General features: G+C 40.6%; 1 protein-coding gene across 3 annotated transcripts in view; it reads left to right on the forward strand.

Moving 5' to 3' along the window:
- Positions 1-16,104, forward strand: part of SUMF1 (sulfatase modifying factor 1) — a 93,987-nt gene that overhangs the window by 40,501 nt on the left and 37,382 nt on the right. For all 3 annotated transcript variants that reach the window (XM_058563449.1, XM_058563456.1, XM_058563454.1), the window contains 4 exons: positions 3,944-4,026; positions 6,024-6,146; positions 6,947-7,061; positions 11,897-12,010. In XM_058563449.1, coding sequence (XP_058419432.1) covers positions 3,944-4,026; positions 6,024-6,146; positions 6,947-7,061; positions 11,897-12,010 — 435 coding nt within the window. The remainder of the gene's footprint in view (positions 1-3,943; positions 4,027-6,023; positions 6,147-6,946; positions 7,062-11,896; positions 12,011-16,104) is intronic.

A 16,104-nucleotide genomic window follows, 5' to 3' on the forward strand; every position in this document is an offset into this window, starting at 1 on the left:
TAACTGCGATGGAAGATGACAACTACATACTCTTCTTGAGAATTCTCTGGGAATGACACTTCTCAGCCTATCAGTCTTCTGAAAAGGGTGAACTGGCGGGTGGTTGGGGCTCATGCTGAAGAAGTTCTATGGGGCAGATTTTCACTAATTAGAATATATGTTTTTTAAAAGTTCTATGAGAATATTGCAACATGCAGTAACATGAATGAATAATACTAATAATGATAGCTAACACTTGTGTAATTCTTACTCTGTACCAGGCACTGTTCTAAACTCTTTACATACATTTTCTTTAGTGTGGTTTTTTTTTTTTGGTGAGGAAGATCAGCCCTGAGTTAACATCCATTGCCAATCCTCCTCTTTTTGCTGAGGAAGATTGGCCCTGGGCTAACATCTGTGCCCATCTTCCTCTACTTTATGTGGGACGCCACCACAGCGTGGCTCGACAAGTGGTACATCAGTGCACGCCTGGGATCCGAACCTGTGAACCCCAGGCAGCCAAAGCGGAGCGCGCGCTTAACCACTTGTGCCACTGGGCCGGCCCCAGTACATACATTTCCTCATTTAATCCTCACAACAACACAAGGAAGTAGATAGTTGTAGTATTCTCATTTTACAGATGAGTAAACTGAGGCCTAGAGAGATTAAATAAGGATCATGCAGCTTGTAAAAGGTGGTGCTATTGTTCAAACTTGGGTAGCCTGGCTCCAGGGTTGGATGCTCTTACCACTATGCCGCTAAGAATTATATATGAACATTTAAGAAAAACAATCTATTTTTTTTTTTTTCCTGATTACCATAGTGCAGTAGGTTAATTTGCGCCTCCCAGGGGACTTTTGGCAGTGCCTGGAGACATTTTTGGTTGCTACTGGTGTTTAGTCAGGAGAGGTCAGGAATGCTGCTAAACATCCTACAGTACACAGGACAGCCCCCCTACAACAAGGAATTATCTGGCCTAATAGGTCAATAGTGCTGAGGTTGAGAAATCCTATTATACTAATATGGTCCTTGTAAAGAAGTATAATATTACCTCCCCAATGCTTGACCCCTGTTAAGTGCATGTATATTCTTGAAAATTTTTCTTCTGATTGTATTAACATACATTCATATGCATATATTTCACAGAAACAGAATCAAATATGTATTCTATTCTATAGGTTATCTTTATAACATATCATATGCATAGTTCCACATTGGAGTATATTTTTATAACTATATATGGTATTCCTTTGGATGGATGGAGGCTGAGGATGGGTTATTTTGTAATTTTTAATTAGAAATAATGTTATAATACTGTACCTATATCTTTATGTACTTACTTCAGGTCTTATTACTTCGGAGAAAAACTAGGTTGTGTCCTGTGGACAAGGATAGTGTTATCATGGTGTCCCCTTCCCCATGCTCGAGCCAGAGTCTGTTCTTCCTCTTTCACTGTGTATGTCAGTGAGATAGGTGATCCTCGCATAGCTCCATGACTTCAGGTCATGTAGGCTAGTGGTCTATTTTGGGTGGGTTGCTAAGATAATGTGAAAATTTTCAGAAAAGAGAGATACTGGGAGAAATAAAAAGCAGATATCTAGATTGAGAGAAAGTGTGTGTGTATGGTGGGGAGGAAATTGAGTCAGAACTATAGCACTGATACGTAAGGTGGTACCTGGACCCACCAATTTGAGTTTTATAGACATTTTTGAAGGAAAATGAGGTGACTAGTCTCACACTTTGTACCCCACTTTGTGCAAAAATAATTTAAAAACTATCAATATACCAACTGTCTTAAATCATATTCTGAGGATTTCTGAGGGTTGAAGATCCCCTTTAGGAGCCAGGCTTAGTGCCTGGCAGATAGTGGGTGCTCAATAAATATTTGTAACCAGAGTGAATTGAGGGGAAGAGGAGATGAAAAGGAATGGACTAAGAGGCGACGGGAGCGGCTGCTGTAGGGTCTCCTCTACATAAGCCAACTCCGTGGAGGTTCCCCTGAAGAAGGGGTAGGAAACCTTGGAGGACTTCTGCCTTTAGGGCTTGTGTTTGGCTGTCTTTACGAAGGCTGTGCATGTATATACCCTGTGATCCAGCACTTCTGCTCCACGGTGTGCAGTCCACGGAAATGCATATGCATGCTTAACCAAACAGCATGAGCTCTTACGAATGTTCACAGAAGTAGCTCTATTCATAACAGCCCCAAACTGGAAGCTACCCAAATGCCTATCAGTAGTGGAATAGATAAATAACTCAGGTTTTTAAAAAAAAATTGTTAATATTTTAAAGCACAAAAGGGTACAAGAAAAACAGGCATTCTAGTTTCTACCACCCAGATTTTAACAGAGGTTAACATTTTGCCATATTTGTCTTTTTTAGTTTAGTTTTTTTTTTTTAAATCTAAGAAATACAACCTTCTGGTGGCCTGTCTTATCAGTGTTGGGAGCCGGGAAAGTTGGGTGAATGATCTGAAGATACTGAAACACAAGAGTGGGATAACCTGGGCTTTCTGTGCACATCTTCCCTTGACACGGAGTGAATTACCTGTCACTGGCACCTAACATCAAGTCTAGTCAGTGAGAACATCCACAGATTAAAGTTTCTGCAGTGGCAGAGATGAAAAAGAAAGGAGCCGTGCTTTTCACCTCTCCTGCTCTCTGAAAAATAAAACACCCTGCAGTAGTGTCCTTTAAGGACATAAAGCCTCTTTCGTTGAAATATAAAAGAATTTGGCTTTTTCCATCAAATTGTGTTTGGAATACCATGAATGTTATGATTATGCTGATGTGAAAAAAGAACAAGAACAGGGTTTGGTGTTTTCAGTGATTGCTTTAATTGTTAGCAGGAACACATCTCCCTTCTCCACTCAGCCCAGCTCATCAGGATGCAAATGTTTGAGAGTAACATTGTCATGGGGATAACCTTGAATCTGCTCTAGTTTATGTTAGAAGAATCATGTGCAAACTTCTCTTCTTTAGTTAGTATTAGCAACCACGATGATGCTTTTTTGTGGCTGTGCTCCTGCCTATCGTGAGGCTGTGGTTGAGACTGGTTCCCTTTACTGAGTGCTTGCTAAGTGCTAGGCATAGTCATAAGCCCTTTATGTATGGTGAGTTTCCTCCTTGTAATAACCAATGAGGTAGATATTGTTACTGTCTCCATCCACAAATGAGAAAACAGGCTTGGTGAGGTTCAGTAGGTTGCCAAGGGTCACACCGTGAGTGGCAGAGCCATGATTCACATCTCGTTTTGCCTGGCTCCGAAGCCAAGTTCTTAACCAGTCACTAAACGAGGGCCACTCGCTATTGTTATTTGAGTTAATAGAACTGTCAAGTAGGAGTTAAGGTCCTGGGAACAGTGGCTGAATATTTCCCAATCCTGTCTAATTTGACCTGCTCTGTAGTCTGAGGTAGGGGAGGCAGAGGGCCCTGCTCCCATTTCGCAGGTGAGGACTCTGAGGAGCCAGGGAAGCAGTGAACTTGCCCAGGGCCACAACTCCAGCTGACGTTGGGCTGGAAATTGAACCAGGGTCTTTTGAAAACACACTCCAGCTTTTATCCGTATGCTTCGGCTTGATCTCTGACTACCTTGGTTGACCTTTAGCCCAGCACTTAATTGTAAGGTTAACTCTGTTTCCCCGTCTTTTAAATACGAGCAGTACTACCTGTTTCTCTTGTTACAGATTATAGAGGATTAGCGAGCAGTTCATCTTTTAAAAATTCTTGGAGATACATACCATTTAAATACATACTTATTTAGTCACGTGGTGCTGTATGATATGAAATAATTTTTTTTGTTAAAGATTTGTTTACATATAAATCTTTATTTTTGATATTCTGGTAAAGATATTTGTGGTAACTCAAATGGAAGTTGAAGGCCGTGAGATTTTTTTCTGCATGTACTGAGTCAGTGTTTTTCTAGAGTCATCATAGCTAACCTCAGCTTCTTCTGGGTTGCTTTTGAGGTTGCAGCTGCTCCCTGGTGGTTACCTGTTAAAGGCGCTAACTGGAGACAGCCAGAAGGGCCCGACTCGACTGTTCTACACAGGTGAGGCTGGTGATTCTTTCCCTGGTTAACATGTTTTATTCCAAAATAGATTCTCTTGCTGTTGAAAAGGAACTCAGTGGCCATCTTCATCTGTAAAAGGGTGAGAATGACAAACTCTAATTGGTTGGTAGGAAAATAAAATGGCAGGAAATAAGATCCAAACACTGTGCCTAGCTCGTAGAAGGCTCATAATAAATGGCCTCTTTCCTTCCTTATTTGGCCTGTCAAAGAATTCTTTCTTGCTGATTTTTGTTCCTCCCTTGACAGGCCTATTACAAATCTCATGACATGTGTTTAATCTTTGCAGCCTGTCTGTTTGCTCTCTCTCATGAGTGAGTCATTAACTAGAAGAAGACTGTCTTATGGATAAGTAGTTGTGTCCTACCAGTTGGCCGCTGGAGAATCTCGTGCCTTGGGTATAGGATCCTTGTTATCTCTAGTCCTGGACTGACATACTTTGAAGGTACCATCTGACTAAAAAACCACATAGCGGCAAGTCGGTCAGCAAGTCTCCAGGGTGGCAAGGAAATAATTATCTCAAGCGAAAATGGAGTAGCACTTTAAGCCCTGGAGATGGAGAAAGGTTTGGGTCAGGACTCAGTGTCTCAACAGCCCGAGAAAACTGTTCTCCTAACCCAATTTTTCAGATGGGATTTTTGAGCCTCTACTTTTGACAACATTCCTGGTTATTGCCCTCATTGTCAGGGAGCTGGAAGTACATGAAGTTCAGCTTTAGGGATACACCCCTTGACAAGTGTCAGAAATCTTTGAAAGCCTCTGTTGGCAGCCTCTGTGGTGGAAATAGACTGGGAGGCAGAAAGTCATAGGATTCTTGGGTGCCACGGGTTGACTGGGCCTCTTAGCTCCCAATTAATATCTTCTTTCCTGAATTTAATAGTAGAAGAAAAAGCTAAGGGAAGAAGGAAAACCCAGAGGGGAATGTATTTTATCCACTGACTGAGTCTATCTTCTGAGAAAAGTACATCTCTTATCAGTGCTAAAAACTGTGACTAGCACATAATAGGTACTCCGTAAGCATTTGTTGAAAGAATCAGTAAAAGTCATAGTGTAATTACTATGGGGAATTCAAAGATGTTTAAGAAATGGACTAGGAATGTGTTGTCTACCTGAAAAACAGTGAACAGGGAATTAAAGTTATCTGGTGGTGGGTAAATGTGTGTATCCTCTGATTCTCAAACTTTCCCCCCAACCTTTCCTACTCTTCTATACCCTTAGAAAAAATAAAGACTTACTTGGAGTCTGCTAGAGTGAGGCAAATGTATCTGCCTAATCTGTAGTGGAAAGACACAAAGTTTAGAGCCAAGTATCACCGGTTGGGTTGGAAGTAGATGCTCAGATAGAGCTTGGTGTGCAGAATATTTATTAGGGATCCACACCTGTGGAAGGGGCAGGGAGGAAGCAGGATTGGATAGAGGGAGATGCCAAGACCACAATGCAGGCCCAGCAAGTCCCAGCCAACCCCACAGGGAGCTCCAGAGCTATATATGGCCCATAGGGTTGAGCTGTGGTGGACCGAAATGGCTGGGCCTTTATGCCTCTGCTGTAGTTCTTCATTGGTGGCTCTGAGGTGGCTCTCTGCAGCTGTGGAAAACCTTGAAGGAGCCGATAGCTGGAAGCTTCTGCCGACAACACTCCCAGCAGTTGGAGCAGCACTTGTTCCTTAAAGGGGAAATGGGGGATGCATCTCCACATCCATGGTACCAAGTGAGATTCTGTGGGGGTCCAGGCCTGCCTGCAAAGTGAAGAAATGTTTTGAGTCTAGTTCCAAGAGGAATTATAACCCATTTGGGAGCCTGAGATGTGAGAAACCCATAGTGGAGGGTGACAGATGTGACATGGCTGGGGCTTGAGTTGGGGACCAGGACCACCTCAGTGTCACGGAGTGAACTGAAGGTGATAGTGGCGCTTTGCTGAAGCTGGTTCCTATTTCCTGTTCCAGTGCATGCCCCCTTCACTGTGCTCTCACTCTTCCCCAGGCCGGATCATCCCGTTCTCCATGTCTCCTGGAACGATGCTGTTGCCTACTGCGCCTGGGCAGGAAAGCGGTTGCCCACGGAAGCTGAGTGGGAATACAGCTGTCGAGGAGGCCTGCAAAATAGGTACTTAGGGCCGGTGGAGGCGGGGCGGGTATATCTCATCTTGCCTAACAATATGTTGACCTTTTTCTAAATCTATGGAACTTAGTTAACTTTGGTTAGAAAGTTGATTTAAAACAATAGCAAAAACAACAACAGCTCTTTCTTACTGGGCCTCCTCATCTCCACAAAGTTAATTAGAAGGAGACACTGGTGCGTGGGTCACCAATTCCTCACAGCCCCCCAAACCCAAGTGTCTGGTGAAGTTGGCTCGCTGTAGCCCAGAGCATGCTCCGGCAATTCAGCCCCCCCGGTGTTACATAGTCCTCTTAGAGCCTCTTGGCAGGCTGCCTTGCTTTTTGGATTTTCGTATTTTAGGCGTCTCCTGAAGCTGTGGTATTTCTCTGCTTCTAGAGCCATGAGACGGAAAACTCATGTTTGGGTCACATCTTCTAGGAAAAGTTCCTTAAAATAGCCAAGGCTGTGTAAAAAATTGTGGTGTGATGGTCCCTGATCATGCTACCATATAAGTCCAGAATGATGTCTACTTTCCCAGCCTTCTCTAAGTCCTTTTAGTTATGTGATTTATTTCAGGCCTTCTGAAAAGGAGAGACTGAGGTGGTTGTGAACTTGACATGAGCTAGTTACGTGGAAGTTAAAAAAAAATCCTGATTAAAAACTTTATTTGTATATTAAAAATTTAAAAACATAGCTCACTCAGAACAAGTGAGCAATGTTCTCTCTTTCATTGCATTCCTTCTCTTGACTTTAATCCACAAGCCTGTGCCTGTTTGACAGGCTGATGTCTGTGTCTCTTCTGACAGACTTTTCCCCTGGGGCAACAAACTGCAGCCAAAAGGCCAACATTATGCCAACATTTGGCAAGGCGAGTTTCCTGTGACCAACACTGGAGAGGACGGCTTCCAAGGAACTGCGCCTGTGAGTAGTGAGGCTTCTGAAGGCGGGCAGCAGCTACAGCAGACTGAGAAATGAGTAGAAATGAGGGAAAGGCATTGCTCACTCTCTGACCAGTGTTGTCGCCCTCTTGCATTCATCCACTACCGCACGTGGCAAATACTGATAATTAATCAAGTGTTCTTTTTTATAACACATTTTTCTTTCTGATTCCATTAATACTTATTATAGAAACTTTGGAAAAACAAGAAGAGTATAAAAGAGAAAATTAAAAAGACCTGGAATTCTACTATCCAGAGATAACCCCTGTTAACATTTTGGTGTATTTCCTCCTGTTCGTTTTGATGCCAATAATGGCTAGTAGTTAGTGAGTGCTCACAGTGTGCGAGGCGTGGTGCTAAGCCATTTGCATGAATTATCTCCTTTAATGTTGATTCAACTCTGTAAGGTAGGTACTATTCTCCCCATTTTCCAGGTGAGCATTCTGAGGCACAGAGAGGTTAATTAACTTGCCCAAGGTTACATAGCTGGAAAGCAGCACAGCTGGGATTTGAACCAGGTTGGTTTGTTTCCAAAGCCTATGCTTTTAAGTACCATATATGTCAGCGTATGTGTTTCTGGTGTATATGTACCTATATATTTTTTACATATTGCTTTTGGGTCATATTGAATACAATATTTAAAATCCTACTATTTTCCCCTGTTTAATATCAGGAACATTTTGTCTGTCATTAACACTTCTTCACAAATACATTGTCTTTTAGCAGGTGGATAACTTGTCCTTTGAATGAACCCTAATTTATTTACTTCTTGTTGTTACAAATTTAAGTTATATCTATTTTTTTGCTATACAGTACAACAATGAATATCTTGTACATAAATATTAAATTATACCTTGTTGATTTTTTCTCACAGATTCCCAGCTGTGAAATTAATGCGTCAAAGACTAGAAAACGTTCTTGGTAAAGGTTTTAGATATGTGGCCAAACTGTTTTCCAGAATGCGTGCGGCATGTCTCCCTCCACAAGTGTACAAGAGCTCCTTTCTCACTGCTCTTTTGCCAGCAAAATCATACACTACTGAAGCAGTGTTAAAAACATTTCATTTTCTCTTAACACAGTGAGGAAAGAAATCTTGTGGTGGGGAAATAGCACCTTTCTGAGTTGGTTGTGACAGAGAATAATTTTCTTTCAACAATCTTTCAAACAGTTGTCATTTTTTTAATATTTGTATTTTTATTTCACACAATAATAATTCTTCTAAAATTTACTTATAAATGCTAACATAGATACATTATTTGGAACATGACCAAACGTTTCCAGAATTTCAACTGAAACGATAAACAAGTGAGAGAGAAAGACCAAGACATTTTTAGAAAAGATGAAAAGTGAGGAGACTGACCTATCAGAAATTTAAAAATATTTTGAGCTATAGTAGTTAAAGCATTATAGTTTTACTTTTGGCAGAATTAATGTAAAAAATAAATTGCGTGAGAATATGTAGCCCTTAAATAGGTATATGAGTGCATATGTGTGTGTATATAGAATTCCATATGTATGAGTTAGGTATATGACAAAGGAACCGACACAAATCAATGGGAAAAGAATGCATTATTCAGTAGAGGCAAAAGACTAATCACACTATCTCGTAGTTGGTTCCTCCAAAGTCTCCTTCAGGATAGCAGTTCACAGGCACACACACAGTTTTATTCAGTAAAACAAGCGATTAGAGGTGTTAGGGATTAAACTCAAACTTTATATGGGTTAGAAGCCCAGCCAGTACCTCATGGGCCACTTTTGATCAGCAGAACTGGTGCTGCAAGATGCACAGAATATATCAGTTAAGGTGTCTGATGAGGAGGATGCTCGTGAGATCCTAGGAAAGATGTAGATTGATGCGGACAGCAGGACAGTAGCCGTCGAAATGTTACACACTGCAATACACTAACCCTGAACATGGATGGCACTGGAGTGTTGGGCTCATACCTTCTTTGGCAGTGTCCACATGAGAGAGACTAGTGTGAGAAGGGCCTCAGCAGCCTGGATCCCCCTCATGGATGCTAGGCTGTGAGAAGTAGGGCCGCTGCAGTAATAAGCATTGAGGCTTATGGCATGGGCTTCTGATGGACCAGACACATTTTATAAGCACCTGTCAGTTTTAGTAAAGAGCCATGAGAAGGCTATATTGTATAAGACTATATAGTTATAAATATTTTACAGCATTTCTGCCACATAGTTTCTTATCACTATTTAAGCACATAAACTTCCAAGGAAAGTCGTTATTTATTCTCAAGTCAGTGCACCTTGTCAGAAAACAAAATTCTGTATGAAATAAGGACACTTTACAGATGTTTAGAGTTGGAACATATAACTTGGAGTTTAGCAGATGTCTACTTGCAATATATTTACCAGAACTTTCCTGAAGAAGTTGCCATGGAAGTTCCTAAGACAAAATTGGAACGGTTACCAGGAACACTCAAAGAACCAATTTGAGAAACAGGACCCAAGGAGAAAGAAGCAACTTCCACTTGTGTTTGAATGAGACTTAACTAGATCTGTATCTTTAAATTGGGACTGTTTAAATTGGGACAGAGAATTATCTCAAGTCCACCTCAGCTGCCCTGTTGTGTCCACATGCGCTGATCAGTTGAGAGCAGGAATTTAACTGTGATGATGGGATGGACTACAATGAAATAGCTCCCTCACCTGCTATTTTATGTATTTAATTATTTTCGATTTGGTTTTAAATTGAGCAAACTATTCTGACCACAGTGAACCTAAAGAACTGGATTTATATTTTGTAGGCTGCTGTTACACAGTTATTAGTGTGTTTTGGTTTTAATGCATATCAGCTCATTCACTGAAAATAAGCGTGTTTGAAGTATTTTGTGCTTTTTTCTTCTTTTGAGGTATATTGTGCATTTTTCTTCTTTTGAGGTTCCTGGAGGAAGCTTTGGTTAGTGTGATTAATTTAACAATGAGCAGATAAGATTTTTATTCTCCTTAGTGGCATACTCACATATGGTAATTTTGGGGGTGATTTTACCTCAGTTAAACATCAAATTATTTAAAAGGGAAAAAAAACCCCAAACCTTTGAATAGATACTGTTATTTCCTCATCTTATGGTTTAACAGCATCAGATAGGTTAAATTGCGTGTCCAACAGCTGCTAAGTGTTGGCACATAAGAAGGACTTCAGGCACGCTGACTTGAGAGCCCCCTCTGCTTGTGCATTCTATAAGCCTGAGAAATGATTCCTTCCTCCAGAATGTTTGTTTCATCTTTTAATTGCTCTTGCACCCTTGGCTCCTGCTCTTCTCTCCCTCAAGCAAATAAATTTCTTCTTTCCTTTCCTACTCCTTCCACCTGTTATCCCACCTTGCTCTTTCTGATCATCTCCAGATTCTTGAAAGAACAGTTTATGCCTGTGGCCTCTCCTCCTTTACTGTCCCTCTAACCTTTGAACTCTGACCTTGATTCCAAAGAGATACCTCTACTTTTGTAGAGGAAGATACAACTCCAGCCAGAAATCTCTCCCTCTTGGGAATTTCTGTGGCATTTTCTTTCACTCTCTATCCTACTCATCCCACTCTGCCTTTTAGAACTGGATTTTTGGTTTTGGCATATTCTTTTCTCCCTCATTAAGCTCTTTGACATCTTCTGTCGTTGAGCTCCTTCCTGTCTTTAGTCAGCATGCATGGAATTACTGAGTGAACGAATGAGTAAGTCCTGCTGTTTCCATAATGAATGCTGAGTGTGGAAGCAGAGTGGTAAAATTTTTCAGCTTTCTACCTCATCCAGATTAAGTTCTTTTCAGAGTAGCTTTGTAACTTTGATTGAAGTGCTCTGAATTGCCCAGCTTTCAGATGCTTCCATATTCATGTGTAGACCTGAAACCTTCTGAAGCCAGATAGAAATGAGTTTTAGTTTATTCATTCCTTAAGTCCTACTTCATTGGTATGGGAAAAATATGAATTTACAAAAAGATTTTTAAAAATCCCAAGTATAACAATTTTTTTTCATTTACAAAATGAAATTTTTCTTTGTGTTTGAGGATTTCCATTAAAAATGTTGGAAAAAAATTTGTCACTAAAATAGCAAAACTGTCCTGCATTTACTATTGTTCAGTTAAAGTTTTTTCTCTTGCTCCCTTCCCCATCTTCTTTCTTATAAAAGCTTTACACTTTGGTTCTGTGTCTGTGACGATATTATGTGGCAGACTGTCTGACCTGCCTTTGGAATGTGATATAATTGCTTGCTGAAGCACCTGTACAGTTTGCCTCATACTTCCAGATTCCAGAGACTGCAAACCCTCTGTTACAAATATGCTTGATAATGAATTCACATTTCTTTATAAAAACAAGTCCCCTCAGTGTTTTGATGGTAACGACTGAGACTTACAGATAAGATGGTGAGTTGGAGGGGGCTGGTGGAGAGGACAGAATTGGCTTGGAGTCTCTCAGGGCTAAGGGACATTGTGTGGCCAGCATAGCTCAGCTCTGATGACAAGACTCATATTGGGTCTAATAGGATGTTCCTGTTATGCTTTTGAAGGTCTAAATATCATCTACCCCCACAGATTTGATTTATGGTCAATATTAGTCTCTCTGTTAGGAATAATTTCACTGGCTTTCCTACATGTAACATAAACTCTCCTTAGGTTTCTGAACTTCCTTTGAGAGCTCAAAGCCAAAAAATGTCTCTCTCTTTGATTTTACATTGGCCAAATTATATTTGACTGTTGGAATGAAAATAAATATTCATACTTTGAAGTTATAGCTCTTAGTGCAATTCTGCACCTAAGAGGTTTTCTAAACAAGGTGAGTAGTTTGACAGCATTTTTCGTTTTTTTATTTTTAGGTTGACGCCTTTCCTCCCAATGGTTATGGCTTATACAATATAGTAGGGAATGCGTGGGAGTGGACCTCAGACTGGTGGACCGTTCACCATTCTGTTGAAGAGACGCTTAACCCAGTAAGTATCGTTCTCAGAGTACGTATCGTGAAAAGGCTATCCCCTGGGCGGTCTGTGGCAAGAATTTCATGTGTTTCTGAGGGATATTTATATACTCTTGAAATTAATCTTGAAATTTCCTCAAAGGGATATTAAACACATCTCTTATTTCAACTTAAAGCGTTGTGTAAAAGTGTCTATGAGCAGTTTATGTGCTGCTGGATTGTGATGGTGATAATTATTTGAGGGAATCTGCCTATAACTTTAGAAATTATGTTGAGTCTCATAAATTTGATCAAAGTGAGATATATAAGTAACTATGTAAAATTAATTGATGTTTTGTTAATAATTAGTGAGATCTGCTAGATGTTATTGATCTTGCAGCTGGTTGCCTGAGTTTTGATAGGTTGAAATTTTGATTCAGGAGCATTATTTGGAGAAAACGAGAAGGGGTACTCTCAGAGAGAATGTTGAGTCAGGAAGTTGAGTCCTTTAGTGATTATTTCCTGAATTCTGTAGTATGTCAGTTCAGTGCATCATATACCTTAGGAATCTAAGACAACCATGTTTGTCTAAATTTTACCTGTTCTGGTATGGGAAGAATGTTGAATGCAACTAGTATACTACTTTGCTTCCAAAACCAAGCTGTCTCAACAGAATATACAAAAATTGAGACACTACATGGGTGTGTGTGTGTGGAAAGGATTTCCTTTAAAAAGAACGTCTCTGAATATTTTTTGTTGTGTGAACGGATTAGGGGAAAAATACCATGTAAAAATCCTATCTCTAGCAAACTAGACATTCATAAGTCAGATCCAAGAATGTGTATTTATACCAAAACCAGCTAGTCTAGGAACTTGATATGCTTAATATTAAACCTTAACCTTTTGAAAAGGCACAAAGGGTAATAATATAGAAAATTAATTCTTCAATCTCTTGTCAGTGGAGAGTTAAACAGCTCAGAGTAATTGAAGAAATTGTCAGCCTCTTTGCCTCAGGCCATTTTTCAGAATGTAGGGATAAATTTGTTTGATATGCATGATTTTTCTTTACAGAATAACACGTGGGCTGCTCATGAATAATCTAGAGACATACATCTACTTTCTTGGGTGCAGATGAAAAAGCTGAGTTGTGCAGAAACTGTCCCTCCTCACTTATTTTCCTTGTATTTTCTGGCAGGGCTGGTGGAAGTAGTGGTCAAAGACAGCCTATCTCTCCAGAATGAGAATAAGGTTGTGAAATCCTCGGTGGGTTTGTGGTTGGGAGACACTGTTCTCTACTGGCAAGATGTGACTTAGTGCTTGCTGTCAGAATCAGAAATAGAATTTTCTTCCCCTCAGATCAAAGCATCTGCATGTTTGGAAGGGGGTGCACAAGGCTTCAGAATTCTGGCAAGTTGCGAATGTATCTATCTGACCATCTGTTGTTGATCTGAGTGCTTATTAGCGTTCAGTTTTATAACTGCTTGTGTTTCTTATAAGAATTTACAGAAAAATTCACATTTTTCTTGTTTTCACCAGTCCCTGGCTCTATCTTGGATATTGTCCTTGCTCTATAAATTGTTCTCATTTTAGATTTCTCTTTGTCACAGTGGCCTCATTTGCTTCCTGATTTGACTCGGGTAAAATTCAACAGTTTTGAGAACTAAACCCCAACTCCCTAGAAAACTCAGACTCCATCTTTCAGATCTTTACAACTTTCCCTCATTTCCTTCATCTCTCATCTGGTTGACTGCATCAGCCTCCCAGTTGGGTCCCCTGCCTTCACTCTCTTGGCTTATTGCAGCTAGAATGAACTTTTTTTTTTTTTTTTGTGAGGAAGATCAGCCCGGAGCTAACATCCATGCTGATCCTCCTCTTTTTGCTGAGGAAGACTGGCCCTGAGCTAACATCCGTGCCGATCTTCCTCCACTTTATATGGGATGCCACCACAGCATGGCCTGACAAGCGGTGCTTCGGTGTGTGCCCAGGATCCGAACCCGGGCTGCCAGCAGCAGAGCACGCGCACTTAACCGCTACGCCATGGGGCCAGCCCCTAGAATGATCTTTATAGAGAGCAAATCAAATACTGTCACTCCACTGTTTAAAATCTGTCAGTGGGGCCGGCCCCGTGGCTTAGCGGTTAAGTGCGCACACTCCACTGCTGGTGGCCCGGGTTTGGATCCTGGGCGTGCACCAACGCACCGCTTCTCTGGCCATGCTGAGGCTGCATCCCATATACAGCGACTAGAAGGATGTCCAGCTATGACATAGAACTATCTACTGGGGCTTTGGGGGAAAAATAATAAAAATAAAAATAAATAAATAAAATAAAATCTGTCAGTGACTGGGGCCGCTTGATGGCGCAAGCAGTTAAGTGCGCGTATTCTGCTGTGGCGGCCTGGGGTTCACCGGTTTGGATCCTGGGTGTGCACTGACACACTGCTTGGCAAGCCATGCTGTGGTGGCGTCCCATATAAAGTGGAGGAAGATGGGCACAGATGTTAGCCCAGGGCCAGTCTTCCTCAGCAAAAAAAAAAAAAAAAAAAAAGAGGAGGATTGGCAGATGTTAGCACAGGGCTGATCGCCTCACAAAAAAAAAAAAAAAATCTGTCAGTGGCTTCTTGTCATCTAAAGCATAAAGTACAGGGCCAGCCCTGGAGGCCTACTGGTTAAGTTCGCTGCGGTCCACATCCACAGCCCAGATTCAGTTCCCGGGTGTGGACCTACACTCGTCTGTTAGTGGCCATGCTGTGGCAGTGGATCACATACAAAAAGAGGAGGATTGGCAGTGGATGTTAGCTCAGGGCGAATCTTCCTCAGCAATAAATAAATAAATAAATAAAATTAAGGTACAAACTCTTGAACATGACTTCTGAAGGCTGAAATAATTAAGCCCTTGCTAGTCTCTGTTTAGCTGTACTTTTTTCTTCTTCTTTACACATTTAATTATGGAACATTACAAAAATTCAGAAAAGTACAGAAAATAGTATAACAGATATGTATGTACCTACCATTTAGATTTAACATATGTTAACAGTTTACTGTATTTACTGTATTTCTTTTAACCAAAGAAAAAGAACAAAAACTATTCTCCTAGTCAACACTTGGAATTGTCAGTATTTTTAATTTAAGCTGTTCTGGTCAGTGTGTAGTACTATCTCACTGTGGATTTTTAGTCGTCATATTTTAAAGTCTGCATCTGATAACTCTAATATCCAGCTACCCTGTTGATCAGCTGCTGTTGTGTGTTGTTGTTCTTAATTTTTGGTTACATCTTGTTTTCTCACATGCCTGGTTATTTTTGATTGAGTACCAGACATTGTATGTGAAAAACTATAGAGATTATTTGAGATCTGGATAGTAAGATATTTCCCTAGAGAGGATTTACCTTTGCTTCTGGAAACTTCTGTTTCAGATAGCTTATTTCAATCAGGAATTGAGATGATTTGAATCTGAGCTTCAGTCCCTGTGAGGACTAGTCTAGGTGTAGTTCTTCAGGGTGCCAACCAAATGTCTGGGGGTTTTACCATGACTCTTCTTCCTTGAAAGGCCCTGAACTCGAATTTTTTATTTCCTTAGCCCACGAGTCTACTGAAAGTTCTATTCAGCTTCTCAGCCTTATAGCTGCTGCCATTTGATTAACAGGCATCTAGGGAAAACAAGTTCACCTCTCTGAGTTTGCTTTCTCTTTGGGATTTGAGCCCTGTAGTTCCTGACAGTTACGATAGTTCTCATCTGGTCTGGTTAAAACTCCTATTTCTTTGAGGTCTTAATTGATTTGCTTTCTTTCTGTAATGACCTGTTTGTCTCCAGTGCCTGGCAAAAAACCTGGTACATAATAGTTGGTCCTATAAAGCCGATTCTAGATGCATAGAATTGAGGGAGTTTGATCATTGTTCATACTCCAGGTGTTTCAAAAGCAAAAGATAGATAGAAGCAGACATTTTCAGGGAAAGTTTTGAACCAAAATATCCGTGTGATTAGTAAACATTTCAACCCAAGAACTGACCTCTTCAGTGTTATATATATATGTGTGCTCCAAGACTAATTTATTAGTCTTTTTAAAGCTTTTTGCTTTTTAAAGCAAATCATTTTAAAGCATCTTTGGAGAGCTTAGAAAAAGTCAACGCTCTG

The sequence above is a fragment of the Diceros bicornis genome, chromosome 2 (assembly GCF_020826845.1).
Source record: "Diceros bicornis minor isolate mBicDic1 chromosome 2, mDicBic1.mat.cur, whole genome shotgun sequence".
Taxonomy (NCBI): Eukaryota; Metazoa; Chordata; class Mammalia; order Perissodactyla; family Rhinocerotidae; genus Diceros; species Diceros bicornis.